General features: G+C 44.5%; 2 protein-coding genes across 4 annotated transcripts; one reads left to right on the top strand and one right to left on the bottom strand.

Moving 5' to 3' along the window:
* Positions 1-3412: 3412 nt before the first annotated feature.
* Positions 3413-19356, bottom strand: znf622 (zinc finger protein 622). Of its 2 annotated transcripts, XM_015956460.3 has the most exons (8): positions 19104-19356; positions 17124-17887; positions 5708-6278; positions 5354-5629; positions 4943-5105; positions 4565-4680; positions 4320-4463; positions 3413-4175 (listed from the first exon to the last, which is right to left on the bottom strand). In XM_015956460.3, the coding sequence occupies exons 1-8, from the start codon at positions 19276-19278 to the stop codon at positions 4042-4044; spliced, it is 2343 nt and encodes a 780-aa protein (XP_015811946.3). In that variant the 5' UTR covers positions 19279-19356; the 3' UTR covers positions 3413-4041. The 2 variants fall into 2 exon arrangements, with proteins under 2 accessions (XP_015811946.3, XP_054603060.2); XM_054747085.2 differs by lacking the exons at positions 17124-17887; positions 19104-19356 and adding an exon at positions 6969-7118.
* A 450-nt stretch (positions 19357-19806) lies between these two features.
* LOC107383717 (zinc finger protein 846) lies at positions 19807-22610 on the top strand. 2 transcript variants are annotated; one of them, XM_015956503.3, is made up of 2 exons: positions 19807-20037; positions 20297-22605. In XM_015956503.3, the coding sequence occupies exons 1-2, from the start codon at positions 20007-20009 to the stop codon at positions 21376-21378; spliced, it is 1113 nt and encodes a 370-aa protein (XP_015811989.3). In that variant the 5' UTR covers positions 19807-20006; the 3' UTR covers positions 21379-22605. The 2 variants fall into 2 exon arrangements, with proteins under 2 accessions (XP_015811989.3, XP_015811990.3); XM_015956504.3 differs by lacking the exon at positions 19807-20037 and adding an exon at positions 20083-20212 and having other exon boundaries at positions 20297-22610.
* Positions 22611-26898: the final 4288 nt, after the last annotated feature.

Raw genomic sequence — 26898 nt, 5'->3', positions numbered from 1 at the left:
TGAAGCATGTGTCAATCACTCACTCACTCTCACTCTCACACACACACACGCACACACGCACACACACACACACACACACACACACACACACACACACACACACACACACACACACACACACACACACACACACACACACACACACACACACACACACACACACACGGTGAAGAAGCAAAACTCCGAAGTTAACCCCTGTTTAAAGTTCAACCTTCAGGCCGATTGGACAATCAGTGGGGGGGCGGAGCTTACCAGAGAGGAATCTGTTCTTACAGACACTGGATGTAATTATTTGTTTTTAGATGTTGTGAACAGTTAAATGTTGTAAAACACGTATTTTATTAGATGTTTATGAGGTCCGACTCATCTGAAACACTCAGATAGTCACAGATCTCAGGATTTAACTCAGTAAACCGACTTCAAACTATCCAACTGGATTACTCTAGAAGTTTTTCTCATTTTCAAAACTGGGATTAAATAAACAGACTAGAATATGAATAAATGGTTAGCATTTCAGCATCATCTTGGTTACAAAAACACTTTATAAAATATCTAAAACTGATTCAGCATGTTTATTATAACATTAATACAAATGGGTTGAATGTTTGCCGGCACCTAACGATACGGCTCAAACAACTGCCATTCTTTTGATGAATCACATCTTCTCCCGGTTCGGTCTCCCCGAACGTGTTAACTCAGATAGGGGAACTCACTTCACCTCAGGAGTGATGATCTTTGGCGGATGTTGGGTGTCAAGGCCAATTTCCACATTGGTTACCAGCCCCAGTCATCCGGCCAGGTGGAAAGGATGAACCGGACTGTTGTCAGCATTTTAAGGAAATACGTGTCCTCTAGTCACAGAGACTGGGATGTGAAGCTTCCGTTGGCCCTTATGGTCATACGGGCCACTCCTCATGAGTCTACAGATGTCTCCCCGTTTGAAATGATGACGGGTAGACTAATGACCCTGCCGCTTCACCTGCTGTATGTCAGTTCAGCCCAGTGACGCTCCGGCTTACACTAGCGAGCAGTATTTGCAGGACCTGAAAAACCATCTGCCTGCAGCGTTTTCTTTTGCACAGACCAATCTGAAGAAATCAGCTGAGGGCAGGAAGGCTTATTATATTGCTCTTAAGCAATGTATTTAATCCAATTTACCCTCTATTGACTTCATTACACCTGTATTTGATATAGCACCATCTAGGATCATGGAACCCCCCCAAAGCTCTTTACAACACAATCATTCACCCAGTCACACCCTGGAGGTGATGAGCTACGATGTAGCCACAGCTGCCCGAGCGCTGACAGAGGCGAGGCTGCTGAACACAGGCTCCACGGGTCCCTCCGACCTCCACCAGCAGGCTAGTTGGTTTAGTGCCTTGCCCAAGAACACGACAGCGACAGACTGAGAATGGCTCGAACCTACAACCTTCTGATTACAGGGCGAGCACTTAGCTCCTGTGCCACCGTCGACCAAACATAAATAATAATCAGGTTGTAAAATAATGTTTCTGAACTTTTTAGTTTTCAATAAAATTATTAATGTCCATCCATCCATTTTCATCCGCTTATCGGGAGTCGGGTCACGGGGGCAGCAGCCTGAGGCGAGAGGCCCAGACTTCCCTCTCCCCAGCCACTTGGGCCAGCTCCTCCGGGGGAATCCCAAGGCGTTCCCTGGCCAGGTGAGAGACATAGTCCCTCCACCATGTCCTGGGTCTACCTTTAGGTCTCCTCCCGGTTGGACGTGCCCGGAAAACCTCACCAGGGAGGCGTCTAGGAGAAAACTTATTTCGGCCGCTTGTATCCGCGATCTCGTTCTTTCGGTCACTACCCAAAGCTCATGACCATAGGTGAAGGTAGGAACGTAGATCGACCGGTAAATCGAGAGCTTCACCTTCTGACTCAGCTCTCTCTTCACCACGACAGACCGGTAGAACGCCCGCATCACTGCAGATGCAGCACCAATCCGCCTATCGATCTCACGCTCCAGCTTTCCCTCACTCGTGAACAAGACCCCGAGATACTTAAACTCCTCCACTTGGGGCAGGACCTCATCCCTGACCCGGAGAAGGCATTCTACCCTTTTCCGAATCAAGACCATGGTCTCAGATTTAGAGCGGCTGATTCTCATCCCAGCTGCTTCACACTCGGCTGCGAACCGCTCCAGCGAAAGCTGAAGATCACGTTCTGATGAAGCCAACAGGACCACATCATCTGCAAAAAGCAGAAACCTGATCCTCAGGCCACCAAAACAGATGCCCTCCACACCTTGGCTGCGCCTAGAAATTCTGTCCATAAAGGTTATGAACAGAATCGGTGACAAAGGGCAGCCTTGGCTTAATTAATGTTTCATTGGAAAATAAAATAAAAAAATAAATTCATTTAGCAAAAACTGATTCTTATCAAATTAAAGCAAAGGCGTCAAAGGGGCGGGGCTTGTGTGAAAACATTTCATTCAGAGCCACTAAAACATAATCTGAACGGTACTATTAACAATTTATCCAAATATTCTGGTTATGAACAGAACCTCAGACGGCGCCGATCAGACCGTTTCCAGGATAAATTTAGCTTTCAGCATCAAACGAAGCAGTGAAAGCTGTGATGAACCTTTAAGAATGAATGAATGAGTCATTAACTCCATCCATCAGCCTCACCTCCTCCCAGCCTGATCACTTAGTTACCCCCCCCCCCCCCCCCCGCTGGCCGTTGGCGTGTCTGCAGCCCCTCCCTGGCTCTTTTCCTGTCCTGCAGAACCGGCAGAGTGCCCCAAGCCTCTGAAACCATCTAGCCGCAAACATGCTTTCATCCTGCAGGAGGAAGTGGAAAGGCTGCTGAAGCACCACAAACAAGCTGGCTCATTAACGGGTCAGCATCCTGCTGCCGATGACATCATCTGGACCGGGACCAGAGCCGTTCACTGATCTAGGAGGTGGGGACAGGACGAGCTGAGAAGACACCGGACTTTATTAAATCTGAAGGTTTAGGATTTAAGCTGGGAGTTGGAGCTGAAAATTAATTCAAATCAAATCTAAATTAATCAGAATAAACTGATGTCTTTACAAGAGAATAAAAACTGATTTAACTTGAATTAAAGTCTAAAACTAGGAATTTTGAATCAAACCGACTTCCAAATCCGGGGCTCTCCCAGCAAATTTAATCCAAACACATCTAAGGTGACTTTTCCAGAATATTCCAGCATCCGCGAGTTTAAATCTGCTGGATTAGATTAGATTTGTGGGCGAGCGTAGTCGTGACATCAGAGGACGTCGCTCCAGGAAGTTTCAGACAGGAAAACCCGGATTCGTGTCACTCAGTGAGAAGCCGATTTGGAACGCCGTCTCTGAGCTGGGAGTCGGCGGCGGGTTTGATGATTTCCCGAGTTTAACGAAACGAATAAAAAAAAGACATGAAATAAAGATGGATCTTGTTTATTTAGCAGCAGATTCAGCAGTCCGTTATAATACAGTTTACGGCAATGTCAGATTAAAAATAACAAACCTGGAAAATTACCAAGATTTATGTTTTTTTGTAGGAAAACGAAACAGAACTAAACATTTAACAGATGAAACAAAGTGTTTCCTGGTTTATCTTGTTTCGTATTTAAAAGGATTTTAATCCCTTAAATCCAGATGGTATTTTAAATTTTCCACTTTAATCTAAAGATTTTTTGCTTTTAAAAGTTGTGGTTTCATAATTTCAGTAAACATCCGTTTATTCCTGTTAGTTTTAATCTGTAGCTTCTTACTGAGGTTTTATTTAACTTCCCATCATGAAAACCACTTTTTGAAGCATCACAGAAAATATAGTTTCTTGTAAATCTAAAATAATCTCTAAATGTTCCTCCTCGTCTTGGTTTTATACCAGCCCAACATGTCTCCGCATCTCCATTTTTATTAACAGTCTGGAACTTGGATTAAATTCCAGATGTGTTGACCTGTTTAAACACAAGACAGATTATATGCGAAAGAGATTTTTCATCGCTTTTGCGCTCATCTGGAGAGGTTCGGAGCCACCAACCCTCCCGACCCGACGGGCCCGGGTTTAGAACATGACCTGGACCCTGAAGTGCTTCTGCTTGGTGGCGTTGTTGCTCATGCCCACCTTCAGCATCCACTTGGACTTCATCCTCTGGACGTACTGCATGTCCTTCTGCCTCTGCTGCAAAGAGCCGACACCTGGGGGGGATTAGGGGGTGTTCAGCAGCACAAAGGCAAAACAACCGTATTCTGACTTCATTCGATCAGATAAACCAGTCGAAACCAGGAGCAGGATGTGTTTGGGAGGTGGGGTCGGTATATCTGAGTGATGTAGGGTTTTACCTCCATCGCCCCCCCAGCCCAGAGCTCTGTACTGCCGGAGGACTCTGCCGACGGCGTTCCTGTTGTGGCTCAGAGCGACGGCTCGCTGCGTCCCAAACCGCTGTTTGTAGTATCTGATGAGGGAGCGGTGGCCAATTTTTGCTCCTGAAACAAACAGGAAGCTGCTGAAGTTCCACTCAGAGCCCAGAACTCAACAGCTGATTGGGTCATCTCCACACAACAACAGAAACAGGAAGGGGGGTCACCTGAGGGAAGAGTCAGCTCCAGCGTTTCATCGTCATACTCCAGGTTCTTGTCGTCCGGCAGATCTTCATCAGACACGGCTCCCTCCTCTCCCTCCGGCCTGTCAGGATAGCTGCTCCTGACGGGAGAATCCAGACAGCTGAAACATTCCTCAAATGGAACACAAGTTCTTGTTTACTTGGGAGACTTTCTCCTGATCCGTAGCCGCGGCGGCACGAATGCTGCTAAATTCCCGCGTTGCCAGAATTACGCTGATTTGTCGGCATAGTGCATCTTCTAAAGGCAAAAACGGCTCATGACACACACACACACACACACACACACACACCACCTTGGTGTTTAGCTTCTTTAGGGAACAAGGACTAATACCAAATATTTACCTGAAATCATAAAAGTCTGCAAACTCCAGGGAAGCGTCTCCATCTGTGAAAAGTTTGCAGTGGCTTTTGTCGATCATGTGACTCTGAACAGCTTCTGTTGAGTAAAACGAGCGCCCCTTCTCATTACACCACAGACACACGTTTCCTGCTCCGACCTTTTCACCTGCAACAAACAAACTTTTAGCTCTTGTAAAACAGAAAAATGCAGATTATGAAACAACAAAAGCACCAATCAGCAGGCAGATTGTTTATGTAAACAAAAAGGTCTGTTTGGACGAGAATAATAATCTAAATCTGGTTGAAGAACATGTGACAACAGTAATAAACATTCCATGTTTAATCCCACTTGTTGGTGTGTGGATAACAAGTAAAAAGTCTTGATTTTAATGACACCGTTTCGTCCCAGCTTACCGAGGTAACGGACAAAGCCCTTGAGGTCGACAAGGAACTCTACATCAGGGATGAAGAAGCTGTGGACGTTGGTCATGTGGGCGACGTTCTTCATCAGCGACCTGGAGTGGTGGGAGCAGAACAGGCAGTCGGTGACGGGAATGGAACCAGTCAGAGGCATCGGGTCGGACGGAGCAGGAGAGCTGCCTTCCTCCTGATCCATCGTTTCCTCCTCAGCTCCATCTTCCTCCATGTCATCATCATCATCTTCCTCCTCATCCACATCCTCCCAGTCATCTGGGGGGATTTTATGGGAACAGTCTAATAAAGCCGAATAAACAGAGTCTAACAGTTACAACCAAGCTCAGCGCTTACCTTCTTCAGCTGTTGCTCCTTCCTCTCTCTCACGCCTCTTGGCTTGCTCCTCCAACCACATCATCCGCGGTGGTTTCTCCGCCTTCTGTTTCGTTACTCCCTGTGAACTCTGGACCCACCTCTGCTTTGCCGGGCTCGACCTCTGCTCCTCTCTCAGGGCCTGCTGCAGAGCCTTGTTCCTCGCATCGTTATCCTCCTCCTCGCAGAGTCCCTTCTCCAGGTTTTTCATGTTCATCTTCTCCACTCTCCTCTGTGCCGTGAGCAGCGCCTGCTTCTCGGCCTGTTGGTGTTTGTGAGACTGAAGGTGGTTCTGGTAAGCGTTGGTGCTGGAGAACTTCTTGTTGCAGATGGAGCAGCCCTCCGTTATTGCGGCGTCAGTCAGCTGCTGCTCAGCAGCGGCCCTCTGCACCAGGACTCGCTCCTGGAAGTTTTCAGCTGTGACGGGTGGCATGTCGGCCACCTTACGCTTCAAGTTGTAACGATGCCAGTCGGTTTTGTAGTGCGCTCGCTGCAAGTCGCCATCGGCAAAGGCCACCCGACAGCTGATGCAGGTGTAGGTGGCCATGGTGACCTAAAGGTTAAACCAGATTAAACACCACTGATGATGTCACCACCCTCCATGTTTGTTTGTCCCCTCAGACAGAGCTGATCGTTATAGTTAACTATAAGAACAGCTTTAATTAAAAAGTTTGTCTTAATATCTGTCAAACCGCTATTGTTATGATTTACAACAACAAGGGAAGTCATTTCCTTTGGTGACAACACGCAGTGATGTTTCCATAAATATATGAACAGTTTATGGTTAAAGGACAACGCTCAGGGCAGATTTCAATAAGATTATCCCTTTAATCAGCGGTTTAAACAAACCTATAAGTGCAGTTTACTAGAATAAAACTATTAACATGAAAACAATCACAACACGTTCAGGAAGCCTGAGTAGCTACAGATCAGAGCTAGATGGAGGTGAAACGCTTAAGTGATGAGTGACAGAGACAGAAAGATGCTGAAATACAACAGATGTTAACCTCTGAGCTCCCCTCTTCCATGACAACAATAATTTAAAATGGGGAAAGTTTAAATGTGTAAAAAGCAGCTTTAACCCGTTTTAAACTTGTGTTTCCGCGAGCTACAAGATAACACCCGTAAACTGGTGTCACTGTAAAGCGGATCATAAAAGCTTAGAAAGGACTAGACCTTGATAAGAAATAACTACCAAAGCACCACGTAAGGTTCTTTTATATCATACCCAACACATACTTACTAATTATGTAAGCTGGCTGCTTTAAAGGAAGAGTTTTAATCGATTTTATCCTTTATTAAATGCGATCGCTGCTACAGGCTACAGCACCATCACAACCGCACGAGGGCAACTTCCGGGACATGTCTTCTTCTACTGTTTTCTGGGTCGCACGACTGCCACCTACCGGACACACCTCTATAAGAAGAAGCGACACGTATCCAGTCTTGTCGTCTTTCATTAGCCGTTGACGTCATTGACATGTGACACACTTGTGATGGGGAAACAAAACAAGCATACCTTCACAATCTTTGGCTTTAAAACACACGATAACTGCAGCACTATACTAAAGACCATTGCACGCGCCGGTCAACGTCACGCCCTCTTGTGCGCATGCGTGTGGCCTGAAGGCAGTAGAATGTTTACTCTGAAGTCAGATTTTACCCAGGTTTGATGTCAAACCTCCTGGTATTTCAATCACATGAACTCTTTTTCCTGAGATTTATATTAAATTCCTTCCACTGTGACCTTTTACTCTGCCTAACTTCTGTTGCACCTAATTCTGAGCATATTCCTGGTTTTGACATCAACACAAAGTGTTATTGAGAGAAGGAAGAAAAGGGCTGGAGTACTAGGGTAACAACTGTTCTCTGATTGAAGTACTCATGCCCTTCTTTTGGTGTTTTGTTGATGTTCCTCAGCTGTCGAGCACAGGTGGTCTGGTGTGAGACGTGCAGAGCACCTGTTGTTATTAAATATCCTTTAAAGAACACTGTACCTTAAAATTGGCTTTATTGCTTCCTTGATTTTATCATCTCAAAAGCCTACTCTACTAACACCAAAAAGAGGATGGTGGGTGGTTGGGTCCAATTTAAAAACTCCCTTTTCTCCTCACATCACCCCATCCTCAAACAGCTCCACTGGCTTCCAGTGCAAGCCAGGATCGATGTTAAAATTCTCCTGCTCACCTTCAAGGCCATCCATAACCTCGCTCCTCATAACCTAACAGATCTCCTCCACACCTTCCCGTTTCCTCAGATCCTCCTCCTCCCTTCATCTCTCTGCCCTCCATCGCCCTCATGGGGGTACAGCCTTCTATTTCCCAAACTCTGGACCTCCCTTCCTCGTCACACCAGGAACATGAACTCACCTCTTCAAAACCACCTCTGTGAAATTTAGAGTGGCTCGTTTATTTTCTTGTTTTATGTTTTTTTTCTGTCTACTTTTGTATTTATTTCATGATTTGCGTTTTGATCCTCTACGGTAACCTTGAGTGTTTAGAAAGGTGCTTTGAAATGAAATGCATTATTATTATTATTATAACATGACCTAATCCCACCCACTGCATCCCACTGTGGAGACCATGGACAGCTCCCTCAGAGACAGACTGAGACATCCAGATGTAAAACAGAAGGCTACCGTATATTCATCCCCTCATCATTTAAAGTGTATAACTCCCCACTTTAACTGGTACTGGGACCATCACTAAGCAGCTCAGGAGGTAGAGAGGGTTGCCCAGCATTTGGAAGGCTGCAGGTTCGATTGCAGCTCCCGCCAGAGAATGCTGCTGTTGTGTCCTTGGGCAAGGCACTTAACCCATCTTGCCTGCTGCTGGTGGTCAGCGACACCAGTGTGTGAATGTGTGACTGTGTTGTGAAGTGCCTTGGGGGGGTTGTAGAACCCTTAGGTGCTATAGTCCACTTACTCTCTTACCCACTAACACCCGTGCCATAGTCAGTATGTGTTCAATGCTTGTGCACATGTACATTAGTATGCCCGTGTCCCTCATGCTGCAAAGTTCTGGAAACACAAGCTTCTATTTGTACTCCTTAATTGTTGAAGGTTTGAATAAAATCTTTACTGCCTTTGTGTGTTTACCTGAAATTTTGTTACTAATCCTTTTCTCCAAGTGTATGTGCTGCAGAGCGAGTGAATTTCCCCACTGTGGGATTATTCTGTTCTATTCTCATGGCCCTTTACTAAACTAATGGACAGCATTAGTCTATTTAAGTATGCAGATCTCTGCTGAGTCTTTGGTGAAATAAATCCAAACTCCAGCGTGCAGCGCTCAGTGAATGTGGTCTGGACTCTGTGGAGGAGGGTCATGGTTTCAGAGACGCTGTAGAAGGACAGAAGACCTGCTCTGTGGTCCAGATACATTCCTACTCTGGAGGAACCAGGAGCTGAGATAGAGGTTCTGATGTTGTTGTGGAAGAAGTTGTAATTGTTCTGGTAACAATCTATTGCCCAAGACTTGTCATTCCATCCAAATGCACACTCACTTCCTGCTCTTATATGAGACTGCTATAAAATCTCCTCTCCCGCTCCACTCCACCTCCCAGTAGCAACAACCAGCCAGACTCTCTCGACTCAGAGCCTGACAGCATCCAGTGAACCTGTCTGAGTGAGCAGGGCTGATGTTTAGTCAACCTCGCTTTCCTGTTGCCATCGAGCAGCAACAGCTGTGTGTGCCGCCAGCATGATTTCATGTGAATATTTCAAGAATTCAGCTCTGCTCGTTGGTTCTGGTTCTGACTGTAAAACGTCCGCATACGTGATCTTCAGTGAGACGTTTGTCCAGCTGTCCCCCAGGATGTCCTGTAGCTTGTCTCTGAGCTGACACAGCTGCTGTCACATCCTCAAAGTACCTGAGAAGAGGCCACATCTTCAGGTCCAGCATAGCAGTGATCATCAGGAGCAGCTTGGAGTCCAATTTTCTTCACCTGGTCCACTCAAGCTGCTAACGTGGCATTTTTCTCCAGGACAGGCACTGGTAGGAAAATCTTCCTGCACTGAGGACAGCTGTGGACTCTTTTGTGATCTTTTTTTCCCCCAGAAGCCTTTAATACAGTTCATGCAGTAGCTGTGTCCACAGGGAATGTTCAGGAGGTCCAAACAGATGGAGCAGCAGAAGGTTTTTCGGCCCAACTGATGTCCTTTCTGCTCCATTTCTCCTCTCAGAACAGCGACTGTGTTTCACCCACACCTCTCTCTAAACTTGACTCTCAGCAGGAGGGAACAGGGAAATATGTGGACAGACTGGAGCTGCCGTGTTCACAGGAAGCCCGGAGAGGGAGGTTCTTCGTGTTTTCTCACATTGCAGAATAATGAGCACAAGGGGATATATTTACACAGTAAATATATTTATAGTCAACACAGTTTATTTACAGTCAAGAGTCAGTCGGGTGATATTCTTCAGGTCCTTGTTTTAGAGGCCGGTCACTCTAACTGGTCCTGAAGCACCCTCACTACTATTTTATTAGGTTGTCTGACGTATTCCTCCACAGCCACAGATAAGGACACATGACTGTAATAGATAAAGGGTTTGAAATCTCATCCTTGTCAAAACCTTCTAATGACCACCAGATCACTGTTTTTTTATTAGAAGCTACACGGTGTCATGCTTCCCAGCACTAAAACCAATGCTCCCATGCTAAAGTATCTGTATACTATAAAAACATGTGTACTTGTCTGAATACCCATCCTGGTATCTGAGCTCCAGCGCTGTCCAATGCCCCGGATTACTATCTCTCCTCCTGCCAGATGTTCACCAGTAGGTAGCAAGGAAGGAAGTCTAATGGCCTAGCTTAACTAGCTACAAGAGGCATCTTTTAAATGGGAAGCACCAACGTAGCGTACACATCTGTACAGCAAACAGGAGCAGCTGCCGTCCCTCATCCACACTTTATTTCATCATCAGTTTTTATTGTTATTTTCTACAAATAATGATTATACAGAATCTCTGAATGTAATTTATTATTCAAGATAGTATCCACTAAGACAATGACCGGCTCTGATGAAACGTGATCCAAGATGTTAAGCGTTTTAGAAAAGGATGTGAAATGTGGAATTACATGAATAATCTGGCTGAATTTAGTGATGTTTGATTAGTTATCAAAATAATCCTAACCCATCCGATGCCAGTGTGCAGGTCTACCCCCGTGGTGGGTGTTATTGGAGATCCCACTGGCAAAGCCAAGTCAGATCAACACGGCGGGTTGTTTTGACTACCGAGGTATCAAAGGTGGTAGGTCCTTTGAACGGCTGGTCGGTAAGGGCGTCTGCTGGCAGCTGGTTCTGGCTCGTCTGACGTTGCTGCAGGTTAAAACAAACAATGGCTGCTTGGTTCTATGTTGCTAAAAGTGTTCTATTGTGAGATCTGCTGGAGGTTATTATTTTACAGATTAAATAAATATTTCTGTAGAAAAACAGCAGAGTCACATGACTGGTGCTAAAACACCCGACAACAACGGACGTCGTGTTTTTGAAATCCTAATTGTTTCTCTTCCACTTTTTATTAATTAATCCTTTTTAACAATCGTTTTCATTCACCTTTAGGTATGAATAAAACACATTTAATCAAGTTGTTTTTCTTCAACGTTTAATTTACAAATAATTGATTACATGTCCACCTGAGAGGACGGCGTGCGTTCTGAATGTGAAACATGCCAACAGTGAGGGGCTTAAATGCAATCATGTCTCCAACAGCCGTGCTTAACAGCAAAATAAAAATGATTTTGAGTAGCTGTCCACTGTGGAGACCATTATGCATGAAAGGGTTAATACTATTTCTAATTACATTATATTTTGTCCTTGTGAAACGCCTCGTGATTACGATACGCAGATAAAAACTTTTTCTTCTGTTTATTATTAATTTTAAGGATTGTCAGAGCGTGCTCTCTGGAGTAACGCGTTCCCATGAGCGCACTGAAAGATCTTTCTGAAGCTTTGCTGTGATTTGGGACACTTTGTGGAGCGACAGATGAACCGCGTGAATCTGATCCCAGTTCATATTTTATTTTACGAGAACCCCCACCACCTCCTCTACCCCCCAATCGTAGACGTGTTGACAGCAGAGGCTGGACTCAGATAAAACTAACTCCAATCAGAAGGACTCCTGAACTGTAAATGACAAGCTGTTACTCTACGATTGATCAGATTCGGGTTTATATTTATTTCTGACAGAGACCTCTCCTCAGTTCCGACCGCATTCATAACTTCTGCAACTTGTTTGGTTCTTTAGCGCTTCGGCAGCCAGTGTCTCGAAGTTTTTTTCCCCCCGGGAAAGACCCAGGGCACCCCCTCACGTGCTGAGGACGTAGCGTGACCAAATATGGTTAATTGAGGGCTTTTCTATATATAAGTGACTGAGAACCGACACCAGCACCTCAGTACGCATAGGTGGAATATATAACCAGACAACAGAAGACACAAATCAGGCTTTTGACTGTTCGTACGAACATTCTAAACTTCATTCATAGGAATGAATGTAAGAATTTGTCTATGAACGTTTGGATAAATGAGGACCCGGGAGATCCAGAACCTCTAGCATGCTAGTTAGCAGGGGCGCTGTAGCCAGTGCCCCAGAAGCATTGAATTCAGGAATGCTGACTGGCCAAAAAATTCTCCCGTTCTCCCTCGCAACCAAACAAGATTGGCTGTTTAGCCCCCACTGCATAGGAGACCATCAGTGCAACCAGGTGTTATTTATGAGTGTAAATCTGTGTGGAAACAGATTTGATTTATGTGGCTGAAACCGCTTGTTGCTCCAAAAATAGCTAATAATCATTTTTAAACAAGTTTATTTGAAACATTTTACAAAAGTAATTCCACAAGTTTTCAGTGTTTTATAAAAAGATGAATAATATCTAAAGAGAAGACTGACTGGTAGGAAGAACCAGGGGATTTTAGAGTCACAGGAAGACTAACAACAGGAATTCCACCCAAAACACAGAAACATGTAAGGCGTTGGTTTATACAGACATAGACAAAATAGTTGGTACCCTCCTGTCAGTGAAAGAAAAACCCACAATGGTCACAGAAATAACTTGAATCTGACAAAAGTAATAATAAATAAAAATTCTATGAAACTTAACCAATGAAAGTCAGACATTGGTCTTCAACCATGCCTCAACAGTTAAAAATAAACTCATGGAACAGACCTGGACAAAAATGATGGTATCCCATAGAAAAGAGTGTGACCGAAGGTGTTACTGGGCCTACATATGTGGCTCCAGGTAGTCACAGTGCTGTTTGGTGACATGGGGTGTACTACACTCAACATGGACCAGAGGAAGGGAAGGAAAGCGTTGTCTCAGGAGATTAGAAAGAACATTATAGACCAGCTTGTTAAAGGCAAAGGCTATAAGACCATCTCTAAGTAGCTTGATGTTCCTGTGACCACTGCTGCACCCATTATTCAGAAATTTCAGATCCATGGGACTGTAGCCAACCTCCCTGGATGTGGCCACAGGAGGAAAACTGGCAACAAACCAAAGAGACGGATCATCTGAATGGTAACAAAAGAGCCCAGAAAAACTTCTAGAGATCCAAGGTGAACTTTGAGCCCATGGAACATCAGTGTCAGATTGCACCATCTATCATTGTTTGAGCTAAGTGGACTACATGGGAGACAACCAAGGAGGATGCCATTGTTGAAAACAAATAATAAAAAACAGACTGGAATATGTCAAACTACATGCTGACAAGCCACAATCTTCTGGGACAATATCCGATGGACAGATGAGACAAAAACAACAAATCAGCTCCATCTTCACAGATGGGAAAATGAAGCCTATCAAGAAAAGAACAATGTCCCTATTGTGAAACATAGAGGAGGCTGTTATGTTCTGGGGCTGCTTTGCTGCATCTGGCTCAGGGAGTCTTGAATCTATGCAGGGTACAATGAAATCTCAAGACTATCACAGGATTCTAGAGAGAAAAGTGCTGGCCAGTGTCAGAAAGCTTGGTCTCAGTGGCAAGTCATGGGTCTGGCAACAGGAAAACGACCCACAACACCCAAGAACAGCTAAGAGGAAAACGCTGCTGTTCTAACGGCCTTCTATGAGCCCTGACCTCAATCCTACTGAGCATCTATGGAAGGAGCTGAAACATGGCATCTGGAAAATCTGAGAAAACTGGAGCAGCTCATGAGCAGTGGGCCAAAATACCTGCTGAGAGGTGCAGAAGTTTTATTGACAGTTACAGGAATCATTTGATTGTTCCAATGCTGGAGAAGTAACATCGGTTTTGTCCAGGCCTGATCCATGAGTTTACTTGTTAAAGTATTTCTGTTGAAGAAAAGGGATGTCTGACTTTCACTGGTAACATTTCATACATTTTTTTTTTAATTTATGATTACTTTTGTCAGCCTCAAGGCATTTCTGTGACCACTGTGGGTTTTCCTTTCACCGACCGAAGGGTACCAACACATCTGTATAAAACACTTCACTGTAAAAACCTAAAACAAAACTGAAATAGATCCAGTTCTAGGGTTGTCACGGTAACCGGTCTAGCGGTAAACCCCGTTAAAAAAAAATTGACAATAATAATGTGGCAAGGTGGAGAAATATGTGGTGGGGAAGTATGGGCCCGGGCGGGATTCGATCCCCAGACTCCCGAGTGAGAGTCACGTGCGCTAACCAGTCAGCCAAAGGGATATCCCCGTGGCCTAGTAGCCAGGGTGCATGATCAATCGGGACACAGTGACAGGACGCTCACACTGCCACAACAATAACCGTCTTGTTTTAAAATATATATTATGTTGGTGGGTTTACCGTGGCTGCGGTGTAGGCGCGGTGACCCTTACCAGCCACCGTATCATCTGCTGAAGTTGCAGGCGGCACATGCGCGCTTTGATGTTTACAACCAAAACTTTCTTGAAGCTAAAGCTGAAATAATGGTCAAAGAAGGAGACAGCAGCGCTCAGGACATTTATTATCCCTCAAAGAAGACAAAGTCGGAAGTACGGGCATATTTTGGATATCTGAATAATGCCGAGGGACAGTTGATAGAAGACGGCTATCCTGTTTGCAGCACGTGCAGAAAAAGTGTCTGTGAAAGGCAGCAATGCTTCAAATCTCATGACACATCTGCGTGACCATCACCCACAACTCTACAGTCAACGCAAGGCAAGCTAACGTTAGCGTTTTAGCTAAAATGTGTGATCCGAGGATTTAGGTTGAGGGAGGATGCAACGAGTCGCTATATAAATCAGCCGCAGCGCCGCTACCTGCATATAAACCGTGTCGCGGACACCCCCATGTTGAAATGACGCTATGCATTATGGGGCTCCCAGGGGCAGATAAGAGTTGGTCTCTCTCCGAGAATAATTATGAATTTAACAATGATTACTGCCTGATGACATTTTCCCACATCTGCAAAGCTCACTGGAAGGACACAAAACAAGGACAATATTTTCCTGATATAGGGTTTATTACTCAAGTAAGGGTAAAAAAAAGTATCTGATTAGAAGGCTACTTGAGTACTGAGTATCATCTGATCTAATATTTTTAAAATGATGACAAACAGACAAAAAATAAGAAGTTATGGGCAAATATTGGTATTTTAAAGACTAAAGGGGGAAAATGTAAACAAATAATTAACATAATTACAAAATAACACATTTTAGGCTAAATTTTGACACAAACTGAGGACTGTTATGGCCGCCGCCGTTTTGGAGCCCAGTGGTGTGTTGCACTCCATTTTCATGACCAGCAGTTCAGCAGCGCAGCACCTTGGACAGCTGCTCCTTGGGAAGCTGTCTTTACTTCAGGACCATGGACAGCGCCAGAGCAGCAATCACAGCTGGGATTTTTCAACTCATCAGCTGGACCCTTCAAAAGCGGCCAGCTGGAGCCCATCAGGGGAGAGAAATGTTTGTAGGTTGCAGCAGCAACGCGTGTTCTCTCCCCCTTGGTGGTTATCTTGGTTTTGTGAGTTAAACCAAGTTGTTTTGCTTACTTCTTGTGAAGAAGTAACTTTAGGACTTTTTGTGTTGGGATAATTTGAGTTAGCTGATAATTCTTGGTTTGGTGTGTCTTTTAGACCACCTTTGGTAAATTACCAGGTGGGGTTTTTCCCCTTTTGGAGTCTCGGGTTTCCCGTTTTAAATATAGCAGAGCTATTTAGTATTTTTGGTGTTTTGACAAAGTAAGTTACTTTAGTACCTTTTGTTTGGTTTGTCTTTTAGACAGACCTTGTGTAAACATTCGGTGGGATTTTTGCCCATTATCTTAAGTTCCAGTCCGTTTTACTAAAGGAGACTTATTTTAGAAATTACAGTGGTTGGTCCTCTGGACATTTTCAGTTAATTAATTAATTTAAACTTGGTTAATTTCTTGGTAAGGGTTTTGGCCCCTTCTTTTGGTTTCCCTTCTTTTTAATAAAACCTTTGTAAAGACAAGGACACTTTGAGTTTGGTTTTTGCTTGGTCAAGCCTTTTTCTCCTCCGTTAGGGTTACTTTGCATTAAACTTGTCCTTTTTATGTTTATTCCCCTCTCCTTCCTAGCAGAGCCCACAGAGGGGTGTAACAAGGACAATATTTTCCTGATATACAGGGTTTTTATGTAGTTGTCTGAAAATGTAACACGTTTAAAAAAATACAGCGATAACACGAAAAACGTGATATTTTGGTCACAATAACCGTGAGGTTAAATTTTCACACCGTGACAACCCTAATGTTTACTAAAGTGTTTTTATCTAATCTATCCAGTCATCCCGCAGCTCGTATCTGAGGCCAGATCGTAAAGATTCAGACCTAAGCATAACCAGGTTCTGGTTTAAACGTTTCACACAGCACAGACGACCCGTAGAGGCGTTAGCGTCTCCTGCTAACACACAACCCAGCTTCAAATCCTCCCAGACTTTAGTACCAAGGAGCATCAGAGACACTAAATAAAAGGACATACTGTTAAATCAGGGGTAGGAAGCTCCAGTCCCAGAGAGCTGCTATCCAGCATGTTGTAGAGGTTTCCCTGCTTCAACACACCTGATTTAATCAGCAGGTGATTAACAGGCCTGATGACCTGCTGAGTAGGTGAACCAACTAAAACATGCTGGGCAGCGGCTCTCTGGGACCTGGGTTCCCTACCCCGTGTTAAAACACTGGTGAAGCATTTTATGGATATGAGGCAGCACCTTTAGGCTACGTTTGTAGCAGCGCTCATACAGGAAGACAGATTCCTTCACAGCAAGTCTCAAAGACAATTCTTAAAACATCAGATAGTTTTACCAGAAATCAATTTTAATAAACTACATTTAAGATTCAGTTTCTTGCTTCAGCTGTGGGACTGAAGCTGAGCCAGGCGCTGGCGGTCCAGAAACAGCTCCGGCCCTCCCGCGTGAACCTTCATGTGATCTTTGAAACGTGAATGAAAGGAGAAACAGATCCCACAAACCTGGCATGAATACGGTTTTTCCCCGGTGTGGACTCTCATGTGGATCTTACAGTTCCCGTTGGTGCTGAACCTTTTCCCACACACCCTGCAGGAGAACGGCTTTTCGCCCGTGTGACTCCTGATGTGGGTCACTAGACTGGAGTGAGAAGCACAAACTCTGCCACAGGTAGGACAGCAGTGCTGCAGGCTGTCAGAGGCTGGGCTCCTGACTTTGTGGCTGTTCAGCTGATTTAGAAGATGAGAGCTGTGAGACAACGTGTCCCCACCAGGAAATGACCTCTGACTTGAGTGGGATGCAGCGTGAGCGTTCAGTAATGAAGGATTTATAAACGTTTTGTTAGAAACGTGCTGCTGGTGGGTGGCGTAACCACCACAGGTGAAGCTCCTCTCAGGTGTAGGCTCGTTTCTGTTACTGTGACCAATGTTTGTGTGATCTGTGAGTTCAGTTTTCTGATTTGACCTCAAATCCTGATCCAGGTTCTGGGTTGCATCAGAACTCTGAGAGTTGGGCTGCCCCCCCTCTGGTTCTGCTTCACTGTGCTCACTTTCTTCATCCAAAACAGTCACCAGGAACGGATCTGTCTCTTGCTTCAGCTGAAGTGGTTCTTCCTGATGCTTTTCTTGGATCTGCGGAGATTCTGGATCTAGTTCCTTGTGGTCATCTTTGATTTGTGGAGATCTTGGTTTCTCCAGGTCCAGGCTGGAGTTCCACTCCTGGTCTGTGAGGATCAGCTCAGTTGTGGGATCGTGTTCCTGCTGAAGGCCTGAAGAGACCAAATGACCAACAACAGGTTCAGAACTACAATACAAAGACTGTGTGTGTGTGTGTAAACACTTGTAAGAACGTGTTTTGACTTTGAACCTGTAACATGGAGATATTTTGAAACAGTGAAGACATCTGCCATGTCCTCACAATGAAAAACAAAAAAACAATAATTGGTTTTAGAGGTACGTTGTGAATGAACTTTTAGTATCGCTTAGGAAAAACACACCACTGGTTAGGGTTAGGCAGAGTGGATTCAAACAAATAGCAACTGATTAAAGACCAGTCATGAGATGAAAGCTGTGGCAGTCAATCAAACTCGGAGGCAGGACTTTAATGCAGGTCCAGATTGTCGAGCACAAACCACCAAACCAAAAGTAAATGGTAAAGTGACCCTGGAGGTCGGAGAGATGAGCCCGGTGGAGAATATACTGTTTCAGTGATGACTGGAGGTCTTTTGGTTCTGCGTGACCCGTCCAATTCCATTGTTTGGTTCTTTTCACCACAAAGTGAAGATGTCTTTTTACTTTTTAAGCTGCCAAGTTCTCACATCACCAGCTTAAAAGGTAAAAACAAATCTTTACTATGCTGTGTTTAGAAAAGAACCAAGCAATGGAAAAAGACTGAAGGTGTTTACTTGTGGGTTAAACTACTGCAGCTCCTTTAGCGGCAAACTGAACGCAACCGTAGGTCATTCATTCTCACTGCAGTAAGAGTATAACACCATGTATCCTGTTACACACCAACACCAGCGCTTTATTCAAACCCAAACCAGATTATTCTACACTCATAGCAGAATCTGTTTGACATCGATTGTCGCATGTACAACTTTAATTGGATTTGTGAAAACTGTTTTCTTTCACAAATGCATAAAATGTTTAAACTGATCCTGCCTGCCTGGGCAGCTCTCTGGGTGCCCACTCCCTAACTCTCTGATGCTAGAATCGTCCCTGCTTTCATTCATGTTCTAAACTGGCTTTATTATTAAAATTACCTTTACGATCAGGATCAGAATTACATCTGATAACAAGGGTTTAAACAGACTAACCAGAACCAATCTAGAAGCATGTCTCATCTGTGGCTCACATTCCCGTTAGCTTCGTTAGCTTAGATAGCATCGCAAACCTGCTAACCGCTTTACTCTCGTTGGTTTTGTTGGCGTCGCTGATCATCTCGTGTTTCTAGACCGTGCAGAAACGAGTTAGGGAGCAACTGACCGAGTCTGTGGACGTCTTTTTCAGGTTTCCAGCTGATAACCATCAGTCTGCGGGAGCGAGCCAGCTCTTCTTCGTACCGAACGATCGTTTTTTCAAACTCGGTGAAAATTTCGGTCGCAACAGCAGTTAGTCGTTCACCGATAAAGTCTCTCAGATGCTGAACTGGAGGCATCATAACAAAAACAGGTATGACACTTCAGCAAAACACAAGAACACAGCCGAAGAACACGACAGCTACCGCGTTTTCTTCTTCTGATGGTTAATTGTAACGGTAAAGCAACGCGGCGTCGCTCTACCGCCACCAAGCGGTGAAACCAGCCTCTGGTCGCTATACCTAACACGAACTTTCAAAATGAAAACCAATGACTTATCATTTATTGATTTATTTTTTATCAAATGAGCATTCCTATGTTTTAACATAGTTAAATGAAAACATCTGAACCTGAAGATGAACAAATACATAAATCAATAGTCTGTTTCACTGAACAGGCACAATGGTATAATAAAGTAAGAGAAACGTATCTCTCATTTTGAATCAGAGCAAATAATCATAAGCGAAAGAACTGTATTAGATCACTTTCTCTTTCATATCTTTTAGAATTTGATGTATAAGTTTTTTCTTATTTTTACCAGATAAACTGACCCAGAGCTTTTCATCCGCTGCGCTACCGTGGTCTGGCCACCAGGTGACGGCAAAACACAAACCCATTTAAAAACAAGAATAAGTCTACATCCGGCGGAAGTAAACAAATCAGTTACATTGTTTTGTTTTATTCACGTCAGTTTTTGCAGCAGCAAAATCTTTAGTTTAACATCAGAGACCGGTGTTCTGCTGGAGAACGTTTAATACGGTTTAAAGAACCGAATCTGAACGAAGAGGAGAACGTTATTCATCGCAGACTGATGGAGATCTGCTGGAATCCACAGAAAACCGGTTAGTAAAACAAGCTAGTTTTAGGAATTAGTAAAGATTCACCAGGACTAGTCTCCAAAAGATTAATAACCTTTAAGCATGCATGGTTTCCAGTCAGGTAGTTTATGTCTGAACGAGCCTCCAAACTGAAAAAAACACCAGTGGCCTGACGTTCATCACGGAATCAGCTGCTAAAGTACCAAACTGTTTTAGTCTTCTTGGCTGTTTCGGTGTTTTGTTTCGTCACAGAAACATTTTTATCTCTTCTTTGTCCTGCCAGACCCCCAAAATGAGTCGTGCTGTAACGGAGAGGAAATACCACTAAACCAGGAGGAACCAGATCTTCTACAGATGAAAGAGGACCAGGAGGAGTGGGATCCATCACAGAGAAAAGAATCAGAACCAGAACCTCCCTGGATAAAGGAGGAGCTCTGCAGCAGTGAGGATGAGGAGCAGCTGGTTCTGAAACAGGAGACCGACACCTTCACGATGACCTGTGATGAGGGTGAGCTGAGTGAACCAGAACCAAACTCACAGCAGCTCCTCTCTCACATCTCTGCTGTAACTCAGACTCTGAACCAGAATCTGGAACCAGAATCAGATGGTGATGCTGAGCTGAACCCAGAACAGACCCATCACAGAGAGACCAGAACCGGGTCTGGTACTGAGCCTGTGATGTGTGACCTTTGTGGGAAGACATTAAAGAACAAATACAAAGTTGAGTATCATCAGAGGATTCACACGGGTGAAAAACCACATGTTTGTAAAGTCTGTGGCAAAGGTTTCCGACAGAAGGATTATTTAAAACGTCACACGAGAACCCACACAGGAGAGAGGCCTCATGTTTGCACGCTCTGTGGCAAAAGCTTCAGAGAGAGCTGTTATCTGACCGTTCACATGAGGTCCCACACAGGCGAGAAGCCTTACGTCTGCAAGTTATGTGGCAAAAGTTTTAGGCACAGTGGGACGCTGTCCGAGCACATGAAAAACCACAGCGGCGTGAAGTTGTTTTCCTGTGAAACTTGTGGGAAAAGCTTTATTAATAACTCCAATCTGAGCATCCACATGAAAACCCACACTGACCTGAAGCCCCATTCCTGTGACACTTGTGGCAAAAGTTTCCGACGAAGCCATCATCTGGTCAACCACAGGAGAACCCACACGGACCTGAAGCTGTACTCATGTGTAACGTGTGGAAAAGCGTTCAAGACTCACGGTGGTTGGTCTTCACACGTGGGGTCCCATGCAGGCCTGAGGCCGTACGTGTGTGGCACGTGTGGAGGAGCTTTCAGGAGCCACAGCGGGTGCTTCCTGCACATGAAGTCCCACACGGGAGAGTCTGGAGCCGGAGATCAGCTGTAGGACCAAATAATCATGTTGAAACAGTGTGTGTGTGTTCCGGTAGAGTCAGGCCGGTGAACCTGTGGATCAGCAGCCTGCTCACAATTACATTCTAGAGTAAAAACTACTTTGTTGTTTTTCATGTTTATAAAACAGAATCATGTTTCTGAGACCGAGGGAATTTTGAATCAGAAAGACTCGTCTTCATTATTGGTTAAGAATTTCATGATGCTGCTTTCTTCTGTCGTGTTTGCACGTAAGTTCAGAAACAACCAGCAGAGGAGCTCACAGGAGGAGAGCTGAGCTCCTGTTTGAACATGCATGCTAGTCTTACTTGTATCTGCACCTTGATGCGTTTGGCTGCATTCGCTCATCATAAATAAAGAATTCATATCTACTTTCACACTAAGAAAAGGCTGGAAACGTTTTTGTTTTACATTTTATTCACTTGGAGCAACGAGGTTTATAAATGTAGTTAATAGAAACGACCTAACAATAATTGTAGTAATGTTTAAATGGTGATAATGAACGCTTAGTGTTGAACTTGTTATTCAGACAGAAGAAAATATGTCTCAACATAAATCTGAGCTGCCAGTTAAGAGTTAATGTCTGGATGTTTTTAATAACATAAAAATTCCGTTGTCTTGTTTATTTGGAGAGATATTTGGTGTTTTGCATTTATACAGTAAAACTGATCTGTGGATGGGAGCCCCCTACCTGCTGCAGTATCATGTTCTGGCCACAAGGTGGCATCAAAATCACCCATAAGCCTGGAAGATGCAAACATCCTGAAACCTGCAGAAGGGCTGACATGGAGACTGGAGGATGTGACGTCTACAGAGAAACATAAAAACAACGAAGGATCATCACAGAGCACAGATAAGAAGCCGTGTAGAAGAACCAGGAGCTGCATGTGTGGAACACGTGGAGCTCCCTCAGGAGCAGCCATGGTCGCACATGATGGTGTCTGAAACATTAAACTCTCCAGAAGAGTTGTGATGACGAAACACAAAAACTCGAGAGAGGAAAGTCAGTTTATGGCAAATGATGACGTCATCTCTGGGTTTCAGCATCATCAGACACTAGGGGGCAGTGTTGCTCCACCCATGATGACTGTAAGGAGCTGCAGGGTGGCGCTGGTACCTCACAGCAAGCAGGTTGCAGGTTTAAATCCCTGCTGCAGCCTTTCTCTACATGCATGTATCTCTGTGTCCTTGTGATGGACTGGAGACACGTCCAGGGTGTCCCCCACTGCTCACCTGATGATGGATGAATAAAAACTTTGAATAATAAAAATCTCTTCATTTGTCCAAATCGTTTTTACATATTTCACTGACTTCCTTAACACTCAACTTACAAGTTCAGAGTTTAGAGAAAAAGAAGGAAAACTATTTTTGCCACAAATATTGAAGTAGGCCTAATTATAAAGGTCAAACCGCAGAAATTCCTCACTAGGCACACTATGAACATTTTTCATATTTTTAAATCATTTTCTTGTGCCACTATGTGCTTAAATAACCATTTCGAGTTACAGATGTCACTCAGACCCCCACCACACTCTGTGGCCAGAATATCACACTTGCAACTTCAGAGTGCCAGCTGCCACCTGCTGGATTTAGAAAAATGGAGCTTATTTACCTAGCGCTGCAGTCTACTTCCATCAGGTGTCCTGCATGTTCTAGATCATGAACACAGCTGACTAGTTGGATTATGTAATGCATCGCTCCTGTAGACACTAATGAAGGCTGGGAGATGTTTTAGCTGTTAGATGATGGAGTTAAACAGACAAACGCACAGCAAGGAGAGAAATTTCTGGTTTAACCACAGTGAATTTTTTATGAACACTAGAGGGTGCTAAAAGCATGCCAAACTGCCAAGTGGACATTAAAATTCCCCTTTCACCCCAGATTCTGGGCCAGAAGCTCCTGGTTCAGTTTCATCAGCTGATCAATGATCCTCCATCAAAGGAGCCACCAGGTTTGTTATCAGCCTTAACCCCGCCCACTGACCTATATGAGCAGGTTGGCAAAGAAAAAAAATTCATGATGAGCAACTCAGACTAGGAAATAAAATGTTTATTTATCCTAGAATTAAAGAATGACTGACACAAACTATTAGTGAAAGGCCAAGTTCACAGAGAAACTGTTCATTATTAATTTTTTCTAAATTGAATGGATCCTTCTGAGTGCGTCATGCAGGCTGAACATGAAAATAGTCTCCTACACCTATCTCCTGCAGTAGCTTCTGATAGAAAACAGATGGTGAAACTCTACGATTAGAAAATCCTGACAGATCTACAGGAGAAAGGTCTGTCACTAATATTCATGGACTCACCCATCTGGACTCAACACGGGGAAGGCAGTTGTTGGTTTAGCGTCCAGGAAACAGCAGAGAACGTCTCAGCTGGTAGAAGCTAACTGTTAGCATTAGTTCCACCACAAAGCAGAACTCCTCCAGGCTTGTGTTATTTGTGAAGATAAAGAATCAACGTTGCAGAGCAAACTGAGTCAGTGGTAGCGTCATGTTGTTGTTAGCCAATCAGAGGAGAGATGTCCACATATCAGGAAATAAGACTCCAGATCCTGTCATCTGAAGCTCAGCTCTTCTCTGGTTGACTTCTACTTCCTGAAACAGGAGCGCCAGAGCTTTGTTTCCCACATAAATTCACTCACTCACTCACTCACTCACTCACTCACTCACTCACTCACTCACTCACTCACTCACTCACTCACTCACTCACTCACTCACTCACTCACTCACTCACTCACCTGGTGGGTGGTAGAGGATAACTGTGCTGCAGGGATGAAAACGTGGAATCAGCTGATGAGCCCCTGAACTGGTCTGACTGGTTTCTCCTGAACAGGTAAGATGAATGTTGACTGGAGCAGGTGATTATGATCCTCCTGCTCGGAGCGAGTCTTTACCCGATCTGTGGAGAAATCAGACCTGCTCGCGCTGCGGTGAGGTGAGATCCAGACAGCATGTCAGTCTGGGACCGGAGAGATTATTGGGAGGAGAGAAAAGGTGCAGCCACAGCTTAACCTGAGCGAGGCGGTAATGAGCTTCGCCTGAGGGCCTGCAGGAGGCTCGTCAGCCTGCCATCGTTCACACGACCTATTTATGCCTTTTTACACAAAAATATATTCTACAGGAATCATTATGACTAACAGGCGAGAGGTGACGAGCTGAACTGCTATGCAACGATAAATGACCCCAGAAGAGGTGGCATGGTTGCCACGGCGCTGAGGAGGATGCTTTATGATGTCTGAATGAAGTTTTCTTCTGTCCCACATAAACCTTCATGAACCAGAGGCTGTGTTACGGAACAAAGCTTATCTTAGTTTGCAGTAAAGTCGAGAATCAGAAATACAAAAATGAACAATCAGCTTCTGCTGGTCAGGGTCAGGGTTTGAATCCTCAGACTCTCTGTCGCTCTGGGTCAGGTGGGTCAGGTGGGTCAGATGGGTCAGGTGGGTCAGGTGTAAATGAAAGGACACATCCGTGTCCACCAGCCGGCCGTCAGCTGGGACCATAGATACAGACGACATAGATGAATTTAGCTTTTGATCAGTGTCTTCCCTGCTGACATGAGCTGACCTTTCAGGATGTTTTTCATATTTTTAGTTGTGACCTTGTTTTTACTCTAGTGTTCTTGTATTTTATTATCCTTTTATCTGTTTCTTATCAATCTTGTTGTTTGTTATTTTGGGGTTTCCTTCTTTTTCGCTGCTGTACAGCACTTTGGTCAGCTGTCATGCTGTTTATAAATGTGCTTTAGAAATAAGCCTGGGAAGGCGTGGAGCCTCCCTGCTTTGCTCTAAGTTTTCATGCATTAGGAATCAAAAACATGCAAGAAAAATAAAAGTATCTAAAAAGAGCAGCAGGGTTAGAACACCTGCAGAAACCATCTGTTATGGTTGGAAGGAGTCTTCTAAAAAACTCTGGTCTTATGTCTCTCTTTCGAGGCCTTTCTCTTTTTGTAGAAGACTATAAGACACACTCGTACTCTACTTGTGACTCACAGCCATTTTCAAAAGAACCCGGCAAGAACCTCGAGGATCGGAGGCTATCGCTCTACACATGACCAGAAAGCACAGGAAGGAAAACTAGCCACCAACAAGCACATACGGCCTTGCTTTATTGGGGGGGGGGGAATGTGGCGGCACAGGAGTTAAGTGCTCGCCCCGTAATCGGAAGGTTGCAGGTTTGAGCCCCGCTCTGTTTGTCGCTGTCATTGTGTCCTTGGGCAAGACACTCCTTACCTGCTGGTGGTGGTCGGAGACACCGGTGGAGCCTGTGCATGGCAGCCTCGCCTCCGTTAGCATGTCCCAGGGCAGCTGTGGCTACACTGTAGTTCATCATCACCAGCATGTGAATTTGTGAATGAATGAATGATTGTGTTGTAAAGCACCTTGGGGGTTTCCAGGACCCTAGAAGGCACTATATCAAATACAGGCCATTTACCATTTACCATATGTGGACCAACGGTTCAGAAGATCCTCCGGAAGAAAAGATTCTGCTTTAACTTCAATTCAGTAAAAAAATAGTAAAAATTAAAATCTTCAGGAGCAGCAGGGTTTGTTGAGCAGATCCGAGTCTGTGGCTCGGCTTCATCAGTATTCCTCCTCCTCGCTCCTATTCCCACAACAGACGGTGTCATTCCCTTCAAACGTGGATTCATCGTTTTGGAAAAAGAACTTTCTCTTTTTCACAGCTTGATGAGTCATTATGCTCCCTGAGACCTGACTGACAGGCAGCGCTATTAGCGCCGCCACCAGCTGATGTTTCTGAGTAGACAGGTAATTCACTCTGTTGACCCAGAAAACCTGAAAGCTTCTCAGATAATGAAAAACGTCCGTGATAAATCAGGAATCCCAGATGGAATATTAAGTTTTTATTTCAGTTGCAGCTTCTGGTTTTTCTGATTAACGTGTTTTCAGTCTGGAAAGCAGCCCTGAATAATCCTGCTGGCTGAATCTGAATGTTCCACCTGGCTGAAGCTGATGGCCGCAGACCTGCTGGGGTTCCACGGTGGTGTTTGTTTCTCCTCTGAGCTAAATGAACGTTGTGGACTACAGATGTGTTTAAGTGCTAATGCAGCAGCATCTTTTGAATTTCCTTCCATCCCTCCAGCCTGGTCCCTGATCCTGCAGTAGCAGAGATGTTTGAATCCAGCCTTTCATGTTCTGTTGTCTCAGAATCCGGATTTCACTTTATCAGTCAGGGGGAATAAGAGCAGAGAAGAATCTGCTTCATGAATCCTTTACCTGTGAACAAATTTAATCTGGGAGACTCCGGGATTTATTGAAGCATCTTAATGGAGCTGCTTCTTCAGCAGCCAGCTTAAACGGCTCAGTCGATGCATAACAAACAGACGAGTTGATCACCCCGGCGTGGCGTCTCTCTCTCTCTCTCTCTCTCTCTCTCTCTCTCTCTCTCTCTCTCTCTGAAGTGCTCAAATAAATCAGAATGGGTTTGTGGGGCTGATGCAGTAATACAGGAGAAACGCGGCAGAGGACCAATCCATTAACACAGGTTTGT

Source organism: Nothobranchius furzeri, chromosome 11 (genome assembly GCF_043380555.1).
Source record: "Nothobranchius furzeri strain GRZ-AD chromosome 11, NfurGRZ-RIMD1, whole genome shotgun sequence".
In the NCBI taxonomy this organism is placed as follows: domain Eukaryota; kingdom Metazoa; phylum Chordata; class Actinopteri; order Cyprinodontiformes; family Nothobranchiidae; genus Nothobranchius; species Nothobranchius furzeri.
Note: the sequence above shows the minus strand (reverse complement) of the source record. Positions and strands in the feature narration are given on the sequence as shown.